Source organism: Macaca thibetana, chromosome 10 (assembly GCF_024542745.1).
Source record: "Macaca thibetana thibetana isolate TM-01 chromosome 10, ASM2454274v1, whole genome shotgun sequence".
Classification (NCBI taxonomy): domain Eukaryota; kingdom Metazoa; phylum Chordata; class Mammalia; order Primates; family Cercopithecidae; genus Macaca; species Macaca thibetana.
Genome location: NC_065587.1, coordinates 86,193,487 through 86,206,136, shown reverse-complemented (window position 1 = coordinate 86,206,136; position 12,650 = coordinate 86,193,487). Strand labels below are relative to the sequence as shown.

At 43.0% G+C, this 12,650-nt stretch overlaps 2 protein-coding genes and 1 pseudogene across 12 annotated transcripts in view; 1 reads left to right on the top strand and 2 right to left on the bottom strand.

Moving 5' to 3' along the window:
• The window catches only part of DSTN (destrin, actin depolymerizing factor), a 1,228,633-nt gene that overhangs the window by 117,145 nt on the left and 1,098,838 nt on the right, over positions 1 to 12,650 (bottom strand). The window lies entirely within an intron of this gene.
• PCSK2 (proprotein convertase subtilisin/kexin type 2) overlaps positions 6,550 to 12,650 on the bottom strand; it is a 254,163-nt gene continuing 248,062 nt past the window's right edge. For both annotated transcript variants that reach the window (XM_050745361.1, XM_050745362.1), the window contains one exon: positions 6,550 to 9,171. In XM_050745361.1, coding sequence (XP_050601318.1) covers positions 8,685 to 9,171 — 487 coding nt within the window. In that variant the 3' untranslated portion in view covers positions 6,550 to 8,684. The remainder of the gene's footprint in view (positions 9,172 to 12,650) is intronic.
• LOC126929199 (dynein light chain Tctex-type 3-like) lies at positions 10,684 to 11,118 on the top strand (annotated as a pseudogene).

The window sequence follows — 12,650 nt, the reverse complement described above, 5'->3', positions numbered from 1 at the left end:
GCTGGTTCTTCAGGCCCGAGGGCTACGCCACATGTTTTTGACATACTGCCTACTTGTTTCCACTAGTTAGAGTTGGTTTTCTTTGCTTGTAACCCCAAAGATCCCAAAGATAACGGCTAATTAATAAGGTTTGGTATCAACAGATAAGGAGGTTTGGATGAAGTTGGGTTGCCCCCAAAGCAGACCCTGAGAAAGGCCTTGGGTGCAGGCGGTTGGTTAGGGTGGTGTTGAAGGAAGGGTAGTAAGCTCCTGTCTCTTGCTTCAAACCTGCCCCTCTCTACCCAGTGGTGCTGGGGCTGGGACTCTGCAGCCAGGTCCTGGTTAGTCAGCTGCTCCCTGGGAGGTGCTGTTAGAGGGGAGCTGCGCGAAGACTGAAAGTCTTGAGGAAGGAAAAGGCACTCACTCCCTTTTGTTTGCTTTCTGCTCTTGTCCACACCACCCCAGCAATCCTTCTATGGTCTGAATGTTTACGTCCCCTGCAAATTCATATGTTGAAGCCCTTACCCCAAGGTGAAGGTTTTAGGAAGTGGGGCCTTTGGGAGACTAGGTCATAGGGCACAGCCCTCGTGAACCAGATTAGTGCCCTTATGAAAGAGACCCCAGAGACCCCCTCATCCCTTCTAGCATGTGAGTTCGGAGTGAGGGGGTGCCCTATATGAACGAGGAAGTGGGCCTTTGCCAGACACTGAACTTGTTGACACCTTGATCTTGGATCTCCCAGCCTCCAGAGCAGTGAGAAATAAATTTGTGTTGTTTATAAGGTACCCAGTCTATGACATTCTGTTACAGCAGCCCAAACGGACTGAGACAGCTTCTTCACCCTGGTAGTGGCAGTTCCTTCCTGTAGCAGCAGCTGAATCCAGTTCTGCAGTTTCCCAGCATTTGCAGGACCAGCCTCATCGCAGTCTCTGCAGAGATACCTGCACTAGCCTGCTGATGCCCCTCCTTGGTCTGGCTCCCAGCACACGCCCACCTCTGAGACTTTCAAGTTGTATGAATTCCAACCTCTCCCCTTAGGTGGTAGCTAGCTGCTTCTTGAAGTTCTGCTGACAAGAAGAGACCCACTAGGCACTTGTATTCCATAACCAGCCCCGTACCACCTGCTGGGCTTCTCCCTAAGGCCCGTAAGCGTTGGTTTTACGAGAAAATATCTGCATGGCTTTCCGTGACAGAGTGCCGGCGGTCCCGAGGGAAACCTTGGTGTGAACCAGCTGCTGGGTGGTTTCTCTAGTCTTTTGCCCTCATGCACCTGTACCCAGGTCAGATGACCGATTTGTATATCGGGACCACTACAGACCTCCACCTGAGTTTCCTCTGGCTTCACTCTGCCAGGTCCAACTCACCATCTTTCAGGTCCTAACATGTGCCCTTGTGCTCCACCTCCAGGCACTGTGGGTGGGTGAGGCAGGCTGGGGTGCCACGGATGCTTTAGGATCCTGCCTGGGCCAGGAGGGCATCTGCATTGTGTGAGCCCCCAGCTCCCACAAATGTTGGACTTTTTGGTCCATGTGATACTTGTGTTTGCTTTTTGAATTGACTAGGTAACAATTCATTATACTGATTGTATGGTGCTTTGTATTAAATTCTCTCTTGTTAAAACCACTGGTGTGGTTTCTGTCTCCTGACTGGAGAAGGAGGCGGTATGAGATGGGGAATGGACGTGTCCACGCAGGGAGCATTAATGAGCTGGCCACCACTGTGGGCAGCTGGGGCTCCATCCCACTGAGGACCTTTCAAGAGAGTGGGTAGAATATCTTCAAATTGTCCCAGGCAGGAGGTGAGGAAGCTGAGCTATCCATCCACCAGCTCTCCATCCCATTTCTCCTCAGGGGAGGGTGGCCCCGAGGCACTGATGCCCTAGCAGCTCTGGCCTGCTTCACACGAGGTCTGGCACATCTCTGCAGTTAGGCAGAGAGATAGAATGGCCTTTGCATGCCTGGAAACTGTCTACAGATGACCTTCAGGTGGGTTAAGGAGATAGAGGGCAGAGGTTGGCAAACCTTTTCTGTGAAGGGCCAGATTGTAGGCCGCACAGCCTCTGCTGTAACTACTCAGCTCTGTTGTGGTAGCATGAAATCAGCCACAGACAATACAACAGCAAACAAGCACAGTTGTCGCTAACAAAATTGTATTTACAAAAGCAGGCCGCGTGCTGGGTTTGGCTATAGTTTACAGACTCCCTGATATGGAGGATGCACCAACAGAGTCTGTCGCAAAATTCAGTTAACATCTCAGAAGACACTTCTAACTGGGCACTGGTACCTGCTTCTTCCTTCCACCTTCATGTTGGGAAATTCCATTTAGTTCTCTCCTTGACTTGAAGCTTATATTATAAGAAAGATCTGGCTGGGCATGGTGGCTCACGCTTGTAGTCCCAGCACTTTGGGAGGCTGAAGCAGGCAGATTACTTGAGGTCAGGAGTTCGACACCAGCCTGGTCAACATGGTGAAACCCCATCTCTACTAAAAATATTTAAAAAATTAGCCAGGCATGGTTGCACACCCCTGTAATCCCAGGGGAGGCCGAGGCAGGAGAGTCGTTTGAACTTGGGAGGCGGAGGTTGCAGTGAGCCAAGATCATGCCACTGCACTCCAGCCTGGGCGACAGAGCGAGACTTTGTCTCAAAAAACAAACAAACAAAAAAACAAAAAAAAAAAAAAAATCCCAAAAAATAAACAACAACAAAAAAATCTTCAAGTTTATCCTAAAATGTTTCTAACATAGATTTGTGGTTAGGACGCTGCTGATGAATGATGTCACCCCAAAACTCACATGGCATTTGGCACACTGATGATTGGTATCTTGATTGGTACAACACCTGACTCCATTTTCTCAGGCATGGATAAAAGCAAGCAAGCAACATAAGAAGCCATGCTGACTTATGTTGTATTCAAACCAACAGAGTTTTTGAGTTGAAACTTATTTTATCAGAAGATACATTCCTGGTCAATGACTCCACTGGGCTGGTGCCCTCACCAGCCATACCTGCCCCTTTACCTTCATGCTTGCATCCTTGTGACCAGGAGTTTGCCTGTCATCTGTGGCCCATCAGTGGTCCTGGGACGTGGTGTCAGAAAAGAAAAAGACACATTTTAGCTTTTTCCCTCCATCCAGTTTGAGTAGCTCATGGGATGTCCTCTCGGACGCAGAGGGGCATCTTTGAGGGTTTTGTGAGGTGGCACACCCCGTCTTGGGATGGAGAGGGCAGGTTGGCCCGAAGCCTCTTGGGTGGAAATCAGTAACAGTGACATTAGGCCTAAGGAATTGCCAGTCTCATTTGGCTCTTCTGGCACCTGAAACTCTGTGAGCTGATATTTCTAGTTGCCTTCCCACCCCATCCCACCCCAAACCATGCATGGGTGAGCATTAAAAATTTAGCAACACAGAATCTTCATCTTTTTAGGCCGAGTGCATTCCTCACCTGAGATCATTCTATTCCCAAGTTCACAAACCCGACTCTCAGTTCTAAGAGAAACATGAAGCCAGGACATTGGCTTGGAGCATTTACCCCAGCTTCTCAGGCTTTGATTCCAGGTCCCTTATAAATCTGAAACCAAATTTGATCAGGGTTTTCTGAAGCCAAGGAAAGGGTTCAACTAAATGCACAAGAGACTAATGAAAAAACTCAAGTACTAGCTGATCAATTTACAATGCCAAGAGGGCGTGTTGTTTTCTGTAGATCTAGTTGCTTGTATCGTTTATGCTCGTGTTAATATTCTTAGGAAGCTGAATAAGGCATGAAGAGGCTGTGGGTGAGCCTGCAATGCGACCATTGGCAAGTGGTGCTGTTTTAATGCACTGTCTCTGGGGGTGGCTCTGCCAATGCATTGGCCTGTATCCTTCAATAGACTTCAGCTCTTCAGGGACAGGAATTCTCCCTTTTGTCAGGCTTCATGTTTCCCTACCCTGAATGCTGCCAGACACTGTCTTCCAGCTTTGGTCACCCTGACTCTCGTTTAAGCTCCCATGTGCTGAGTGCCCTCCATCCTCCCACCCTCTTGACTCATTCTTTGGAGACAGAGAACCACCCTGCTGGCCACAAGTGAACCACCTACATTAGCCTAGGAGACATTCTGTCTCTGGCATTTCACACTGCTAGAGTTTTAAGGACCCCTAACTCTTTTCCACAACCACTGTCCTTTATCTTTGCATTTTGCTTTTTAGAAATTACTACCAAATTAGACTCTTTGCATCTAAACACGTTAGCTGTGAGATCGCCATTTCCCCTAAGTCAGCACTTCTTTCTCTAACTATAAAATACTATGTGTCCTGAAGGTCTTACACTGTGTGGTTTTCATATACTCACTCCAAGCAAATGCGCTGATCACATGAAAACCGTGCATTAACTTATAAGTGATAGTAATGAAGATGTAGAGTAGTAACTCTATTGGAATTTTTTTGTATCATTTTTTAAACTTAATCTTTTGAAAATCAATCTTTAAACCTAAGTGTTGAAAGGGAGTGTCTCAGGATCACAAGATCAAACCTTGGACCTTATATCTGCCAATATCTATTTTCAGTAATAGACTCTGTATGTTTATTTATTTATTTATTTGTGGGACAGTGTCTTGCTCTGTCACCTAGGTTGGAGTGCAGTGGTGTGATCACGGCTCACTGCAGCTTCCACCTCCCAAGCTGAAGCTATCCTCCCACCTCAGCCTCCTGAGTAGCTGGTATACAGGCACATGCCACCATGCCCAGCTAATACTATTTTAATAATTGAGTTTAAGTTTTATATCAGAGGACTGAATTATAAATTGTTTTTATAATGAACTTTGATAAATAGTATATTAATATTTTATGAATAATTATTAAGATCTTTTTCTAGAACAGTCTTCAGCCTCACAGGGTAAGGTACAGCCAGTTTGTAATAGTGTTCATGGTACCATCCATGAAGAGTGATTGCCATGTTAAATCGGTTCTTAAGAACATGTTTCGGCCTGGTGCGGTGACTCACGCCTGTAATCCCAGCACTTTGGGAGGCAGAGGTGGGCGGATCACGAGGTCAGGAGATCGAGACCATCCTGGCTAACACGGTGAAACCCCGTCTTTAGTAAAAATACAAAAAAAATTAGCCAGGCATGGTGGCGGGCGCCTGTAGTCCCAGCTACTGGGGAGGCTGAGGCAGGAGAATGGCTGAACCTGGGAAGCGGAGCTTGCAGTGAGCCGAGATTGCGCCACTGCTCTCCAGCCTGGGTGACAGAGCAAGACTCCGTCTCAAAAAAAAAAAAAAAAAAAAAAGAACATGTTTTAAGGGAATGTGAAGCACTCTCTGTGGTAGAAACTCTAATGCTCACCAAATATTCCCTTAGTTGTCACACATTTCCCGGTTGCTTTGCATTTAGCCAGGGCTATTGTCCAATACCGGCCAGTGGGCAATGGGCAGAAGTGATGCATGTGTCTCCTTCAGGCTAAACATCGAGGAGTGGATGAATGTCCTCCTTGGGTTCTCTTCTGCATGGTGATTATAGCAGCCTTGTGTTAGGATTACAAACAATAAGGTGAAGCAGCCTGGATCCTGAGTCACTGCATGGAGGTCTGTGGCCTTGGGGAGTCACCTGAACCTTCACTGGAATTTGTGTGGATGATAAGTAAACCTTTGTTGTATTAAACCACTGGGATTTTGAGACTGTCTGTTACTACAGCATAACTTAGTCTAGCCTGATTAATATATTTTAGAATAGTGTTTCTAAAAGATTTTTGACCATCACCCACAATGAAAAATGTATTTTACACTGTGATCCAGTACACACACTCAGACATACACACGTGTGCACACACAAATCTGAAACAAATATTTCAGGAAACAATACTTATCCTTATTATGCATGATTATTCTATTCTATTCTATTCTATTCTATTCTATTCTATTCTATTCTATCCTATCCTATGATTTTCTTCTCTCCTACTGTATTCTAAGTTATTCTATTTTATTAAAAACTGACTTCCTAAATTGATTTTACAACCCACTAATGGATGTAACTAGAGTTTGAAAAATACTGCTGTACATCATAATTTGTGTATGATTTATATGCTAATTATGTCTTTTATGCATACTTATTAAAGCAGGCTCTTTAGATCTCTCTTTGGCAATTTTTAAATTATCTGTCCCTAGAATGGATGAAAGTATTTTCATGTACGATATAGCACATCTGACATAATTTCTGGAAGGTAATGTTTTATTGTTGAGCCTCCTAATTTACAACGTCTTTTGAAATTTACTTATAAAATTTTGTCACAGGGAGCAACAATGTTAACCTAATTAATCATTATTCACTTATTTTCATTTTTTAAAATAAATGACTATAAATAACTGTCTCTTGAGTTAGGATCAGGGATATCATAAAAACATCACTAGTGAGACATATTTTAGTGTTAATACTGATGCAAAAAATGAAATAGAGACCAAATATTTATATATAGCACTATATATATTTTTATATATTGTATACTCATATCAAAACTTGCCATTTCTCTTAAGAAGCTGATATGTTGCTTTCTAATTTTATAAATTACACCACACCTGTGAAAATATGGACAACTATTTTATATTTTTGCTGCTATATAAGACATTTAATGTTTATACAGAGAGCTGCAAAATTACAGAGGTGATGCAATGGGAATCGATGAATATTTTCACCTGAATTTCCACTGGCCTTTTTCTTCAGCCAGAATCATCTTGATATTCTCTGAATATTATTTTAGAGATGAATATGGTATCTGTTTCTTCAATAAATACACATACACACATTATAGGTATATGTGTATATACATTTATACAAGTGTATGTATATATACACATATATACACACATGTATATAGTCTACATATGTATATATATTTCTGTGTGCACTTATACACACATGCACACATAATGTCCTTTGGTTTATTTTCAGACCATTAATGTGAAATGAATTTCCAATGATTTCCATTTATTTTTTCTTGAAATCTAAACTGGTTTAAAAAGACCTTTGCAACAAGTAATAAATTTCTTTTAAAAAATCATATTATTACACTTTAAAGCATGATATAGAGAAGGTCACAAGGTGTTAGAGAAGACAGAAATCCATGCCAATATGGGAGAAAAGAAAGCAAATGGGGTTTTCAGGTTTCTCTCTTAAAGTGGCCACCTTCAGGGAATTGAACCTAGTGCTCTGTGTTGCTGGCTTGAAGGAGAGGTGCTCCAGGCTAAGCTCTGTGCTCCCACAGGAAGGGAGATGGTACCTGGAGAGGCTGGAGACAAAGCATTTCTTGGAAATGGGTGTGCACTGGGACTGGGGATGAGAAGCCAATCTCTGAGTAGGTAAACAAAGTGACCTGAGGTCTAGTCTAATAATGTCTAGTTGGGAATAAAGTGGTGACTTTTGGGATTGACCGTAACCTTTGGGTTGCGTGTTAAATGGTCTCATGGATTGCTTAGTTGCCGAGAAGGTAACTGTGTGCTTTCCTAACAGAGGTCTTCTCTCGCCTCCTTCAGGCCTCAGGTTCCTCTGGGATGAATTGCATGGTCCTCTCTTGGCAGAAGAGGCTCCATACAACCGGAAAACTATGTGAAGATAGCGCTCGCATCTTCAAACGTGCCCCTTTAACCTCCCATGACTCTTCCAGGACAGAGGCCTTTTTCCCAACACATTAATGACATCAAACTGTGGGGGAGTATGAGATTTCTCTTCCATTATATTATTTGGAAATCAAAGCCCATGTCTATGTATATAAAGCTGTAAAAAAAAAAAAAAATACTCCTCTCGCCTGTCACTCAGATCAGATTAAGAAACCTGGAAGTGACTTAGGAAATGGGACATTCTTGTTTGAAAAGCTAGTAAACTACTCTTCACCAGATGTGTTGCCAGGCTTGTCTTAATTTTTCTTCTCTTTTGGATGTGAGGAGCCCCAGAAAATTGGGGCTGGGATGAACTCTATACAAACTGAGAAAAATTTGGGCTGCTCTAGCGGATTTTAACATAACTCAGAGCAGCAGCTGGTGAGCGCACAGCCACGCTCCCTACGTTTTATATTCGCCATGCTGGCTGAGTAGAGTGAATTATCTTGGCGTTGGTAGTAAAATATCCAGCCCTCATGCTTCCTGGATCTCTTTCCCCATGGTAACTAGGGCTCTCTATGAATGGCATCTTTTGAATCACCCCACCTTAATCTACACCCTTGGCAAATCTCACTAAATTCAAAACATCGCTCCCCAAAGGATTTACAGCACCGTGTCTCCTGTGCTTTCAGAGATGTGCGCTTACCCCCTGGCCTCAGCTTTGATTTTCTTGTTACATAACAGCCCCTCATTTGAGACCACGGACAATCGTTCTTGGAGTCACTGTATGTGGCTTTTAAAATGGGTTCTTTTCTCTTCTCAGAAATAAAAAAAAAATTGAGGGGAAAGCTGTCCCATTTTTTTTTTTTTTTCAGGATATCACCCATCTAAATGACAGAAATAAAGAATTTAGAGTCACACATAGGACATGGATGTTGTTGGGAACGCTATATTTGGGGCATAGAGTAAAAAAGATTGTTTCCATTGTAATGAAAATAATCATTGACAGTGAGCGAAGCTTCGGATTAAGAAGATGGAATTCCCTGTATGGGTGATGGAATTGCTAGGTGCCTGCCTGAAACGTGGAGCGAGGACAGAGGCGGAGCCAGGGAGGGAGGGCGGCGGGGAAGGCGGATGTGCAGCGCTAGTTCTTGCTAAGGATGCTTTTCAGGCTTCTCTCCACGGCTTCGTCCAGCTCTTCCTCCAGCTCCTCTTTCTTGGACATGGCCAGCTTGGACTGGTAATCCCGCACCACCTGGTCGATGTACGGGGCGCTCTGAGTGCCATGCAGCATCAGGGTCCACTCCTTCAGCACCCCCTTCTGCGGGGCACTGCCGACAAACCCCAGCTCCAGGGTCCAGGTGCCTCGGGCGTCTTCCCCCCACGTGTGGGTGGTCATGAAAGGCCACTTGTCAAAGCCCACCTTGGAGTCGTCATCCCTCGGACGCCGGCTCAGCAAAATGGACTTGGTGCCCATAGGGGAAGTCATGTTGATGTTCAGGTCTCCTCTCCTGGTCGCGTTGACCGTGATGACAGCCTGGACATGCTCCAGATAGCGGACAAAATTTTCCTTCCCCTCACAGGCATCGGTTGTGAGTGTCAGCACCAACTTGCCAGTGGATGGTATTTTCCTGAGGACAGAGTGAAGAGGAGATAGGATAAACAGTGGTGGGTGCACCTTACAAGGGATTTTGAGGGCAGCTTCAGGTAGCAGAAACGGCAAGGGCTTTGGGGTTGATCAGACAGACCTGGGTTTAGTTCCCACACTGGCTGTGCGAGCCTGAGTAAGTTACTTATATCTTTTTTTTTTTTCTTTCGAGACAGGGTCTCACTCTGTTGCCCAGGCTGGAGTACAGTGGTGTGATCTCAGCTCACTGCAACCTCCAGCTCCTGGGTTCAAGTGATTCTCATGCCTCAGCCTCCCCAGTAGCCAGGGTTACAGGCATGTGCCACCAAGCCTGGCTAATTTTTTGGTATTTTTAGTAGAGATGGAGTTTCACCATGTTGGCCAGGCTGGTCTTGAACTCCTGGCCTCAAGTGATCCAGCTGCCTTGGCCTCCCAAAGTGCTGGGATTACAGGTGTGAGCCAACACACCCAGCTGTGAGCAAGTTACTTACGCTTGGAACCTTCCGTGTGGAAGGAGAAAGTGGCAGATGCTGTGATGCCCCTCCTGAGTCTCCTAAGGCCCTTCTGAGTTTGCCCGCAGCTGAAGCTCCCTTGCACCTCCACTGCTTCCCACCCCAGGCACGAGAATCTCCCGGTGTTTCCGGGCTTCCTCCCACCTCCGTGGAAGCCTGTGCAGCCAGTTTGCAGGGCGGCCCAAAGCTGGCAGGGATTTAACCTTTGAGGAGTAACTGTCTCGCAATGACTGACAGACAGGTTTTTACCCTGGCTTCTCTGTTCCTCAGCGTGACAACTCAGTGTGCCTAGTGGGACTGAGCTCAGCTGCCCCCGGTGGCAACTCGATCATTCATGCACTCTTTATTGGCTTTTCTCCCCTCCCTTATTTTACATCCCCACTTCCTCACTTGTGTTACCTGGGATCTTTTCTCAAAAAGCTGTGAGCACCCAAGTCTTGTCTCAGGTTGGACTTTTGGGACAACCCAGACTGAGGCAGGAACTCATAATGCTTTTCTTTCAAAGTGCTAAGTACTTCGATAAATAGAAGCTATTGCTAGTATGACTGCTATTACTACCATTAAGAAAAGCTGAAAATGGGTAAATTAATTCCAGTGAAAGGCAGTCAAATGAGCAATCAGGAGACTTTGGGGGTCTCTTTGGCGAGAGTTGGAGCGAGGTTAAGCCTCAATATTCTCTAGGCTGTCCTTACAGGCAATCTCCTTTCTGGAGATGGCCTTCTTGGAGTGTGAGAAGCTCAAAGATTCTTGCATTAGAAAGAAGGAAAAAAAGAAACTGCATTTGAGGATTACGTGGTGTAATAGAAAGACTCCAGACTTTGGGAATAAACCCATTTGGATTAGAATTCTGCTTCTATGTTTACTGCTCATGAGAGCTTGGGCCGGTTATTTAAGTATTTGAAGTTTCACTGTCATTGGGGGTGGTTCTTGTGTGGTTAAACAAGACCATGTATAAAATACCAGGCACAGGCGTCGCTCTGCCCCTAGGGAGAGCCGGCGCTACCATGGAGGAGTACCAACGCCACTGCGAGGTTGGCCTCAATGCTGAGGAAGCTCACAATATTGTCAGAGTGTGCAGATGGGGTTTTAGGTGGTGAAGATTATAATTACAACAACGTCAGCCCATGGACCAACCGCAGGCATAGTGGAATAATCCTTAACACATCTGGTTAAGTTGGGAAAAGCTTATAAATATACTGTGAACTGTGCAGTGGTCCGGAAGAGCGCATACGGCTTTCACAGCCAGCTCCTGTTTTTGGGATACCACATCTGATGGAACCTGTACCGTAAGATGGGAGAACTGGACCGTGAACTGTATTGTCAATGTTTTTGCCATTGCTATTGTTTTTTAACTGACTAAAAATGTTGGGCTAAATCCATTAACTTAAGAATTTGTCAGTGTATCCTTTCAAAAATAGTTATTTATTAGTGTGCTAAATGACAAGTGTGTAATATACTTTAAAGCTATCAACGAAAACTGAATATTATAAGCAAGCAATATCATAGTAATTGGCAGATTGTCTCGTATTTTATGCAGCATCATTTAAGTAGGAAAAATTTAATGCTAGCAAAAAATAAATGCAGAAATATGGCATGACGTGAAAATACAATCTTACATTTACACCAGCTTTTCACTAGTATTTTGTGATGGGGATATAAAGTATAGAGAACTCCATTCAGATAATAAAATTCTCTTTCAGCTAGAGAAGTTAACAGGAATAAATATAAGAATAAATAAGCTGCAAGGATAAATGTGGAGAAAATGATGAGAATTAGCTAACATCTTTTCATTTTTTTAAACTTTCTTCCCCTCACTTAATTGTACATAATATTTAGTGGAAAGTAATTTTAAAAAAATCTCTATCAATTAACAGTATAGTAACAGCTATGATTAACTTGTTTACTTTTTCTGAGGATTAGTAAATTGATTTTTTTTAATTTCAAATTTTTGGATTTACACTTGAGGGTGAATAATTAAATCTGGTAAACTGAATTTCCTAGTTAAATAAAATTAGTTGTAGTATATGATGAACAGTATGTGACTCAAACAGCTGCCTTACAATTCATGCCATGTGGAACAAACATTTATCAGATACCTATTGTGGGCATATGTCTGTGCTAAGCACTATAGTTATCAATGTGCTGTGCAAATGCTAAGTTCTGTTTAGCAATTGTTCAGTTGGAAGACAAGTATTAATACTTCGGGAAGGAAAAAAAATAGTTGTTTTACAAGGGAGGAAAAAGGTGAATCTGGTTACACGTATAGAAGTAAGCAAAATGAAAAGCACTTATTGCTTTCTGACAGAATGATAGATGTAATTTTAAGAGTTGCTCCTAGCAAGTTAAAAGTGTATATAAAATATGCAACTCTTAGTTAAAGGCCTTGTTATCAGTCTTATCTATACAAGTAGTAAATTTTGTCATTGATTCAATTACAACCATCTGTAAATAATTTTGAAGACTTATCATGTGGGGTTCAAATTGAGTGGAATAAAGTATAGATTAAAAGTACATAATCATTAGCAGGTTATCTCAGGGTTTATGAAATGTAATTAAATTTATTAAGAAAATAGATGAAAAATTAGGGTGCACAGCTGGCCACCAAATGCGAAGTCAATCTGCTACTTAACCCTGCAAACAAAATCAGTTTTTCATATTACCACTAACACTAGTAAGTATAGAAAGTGGAACCACAACTCATTGAATTTTGGAGAGGAATAAACTTAGTATTAATATTGATGATATTAAGGCAATATTCTTATAGGAATACTATGTGCATGTTTGATATTTTGCCAAATAATAATTAATAATTATTAAATGTTTAATAATAATATTAGCAAAATAAAGGAGTTTAATGCAGTGATCTTTGTTTTTGGCACATCAGAACTTCTCAGTCATTATTCATGTTTCTTTATGCTGCTGGCTTTTGTGCCCTTGAGGATTATAATAGTGACCAACATATATATGCAGA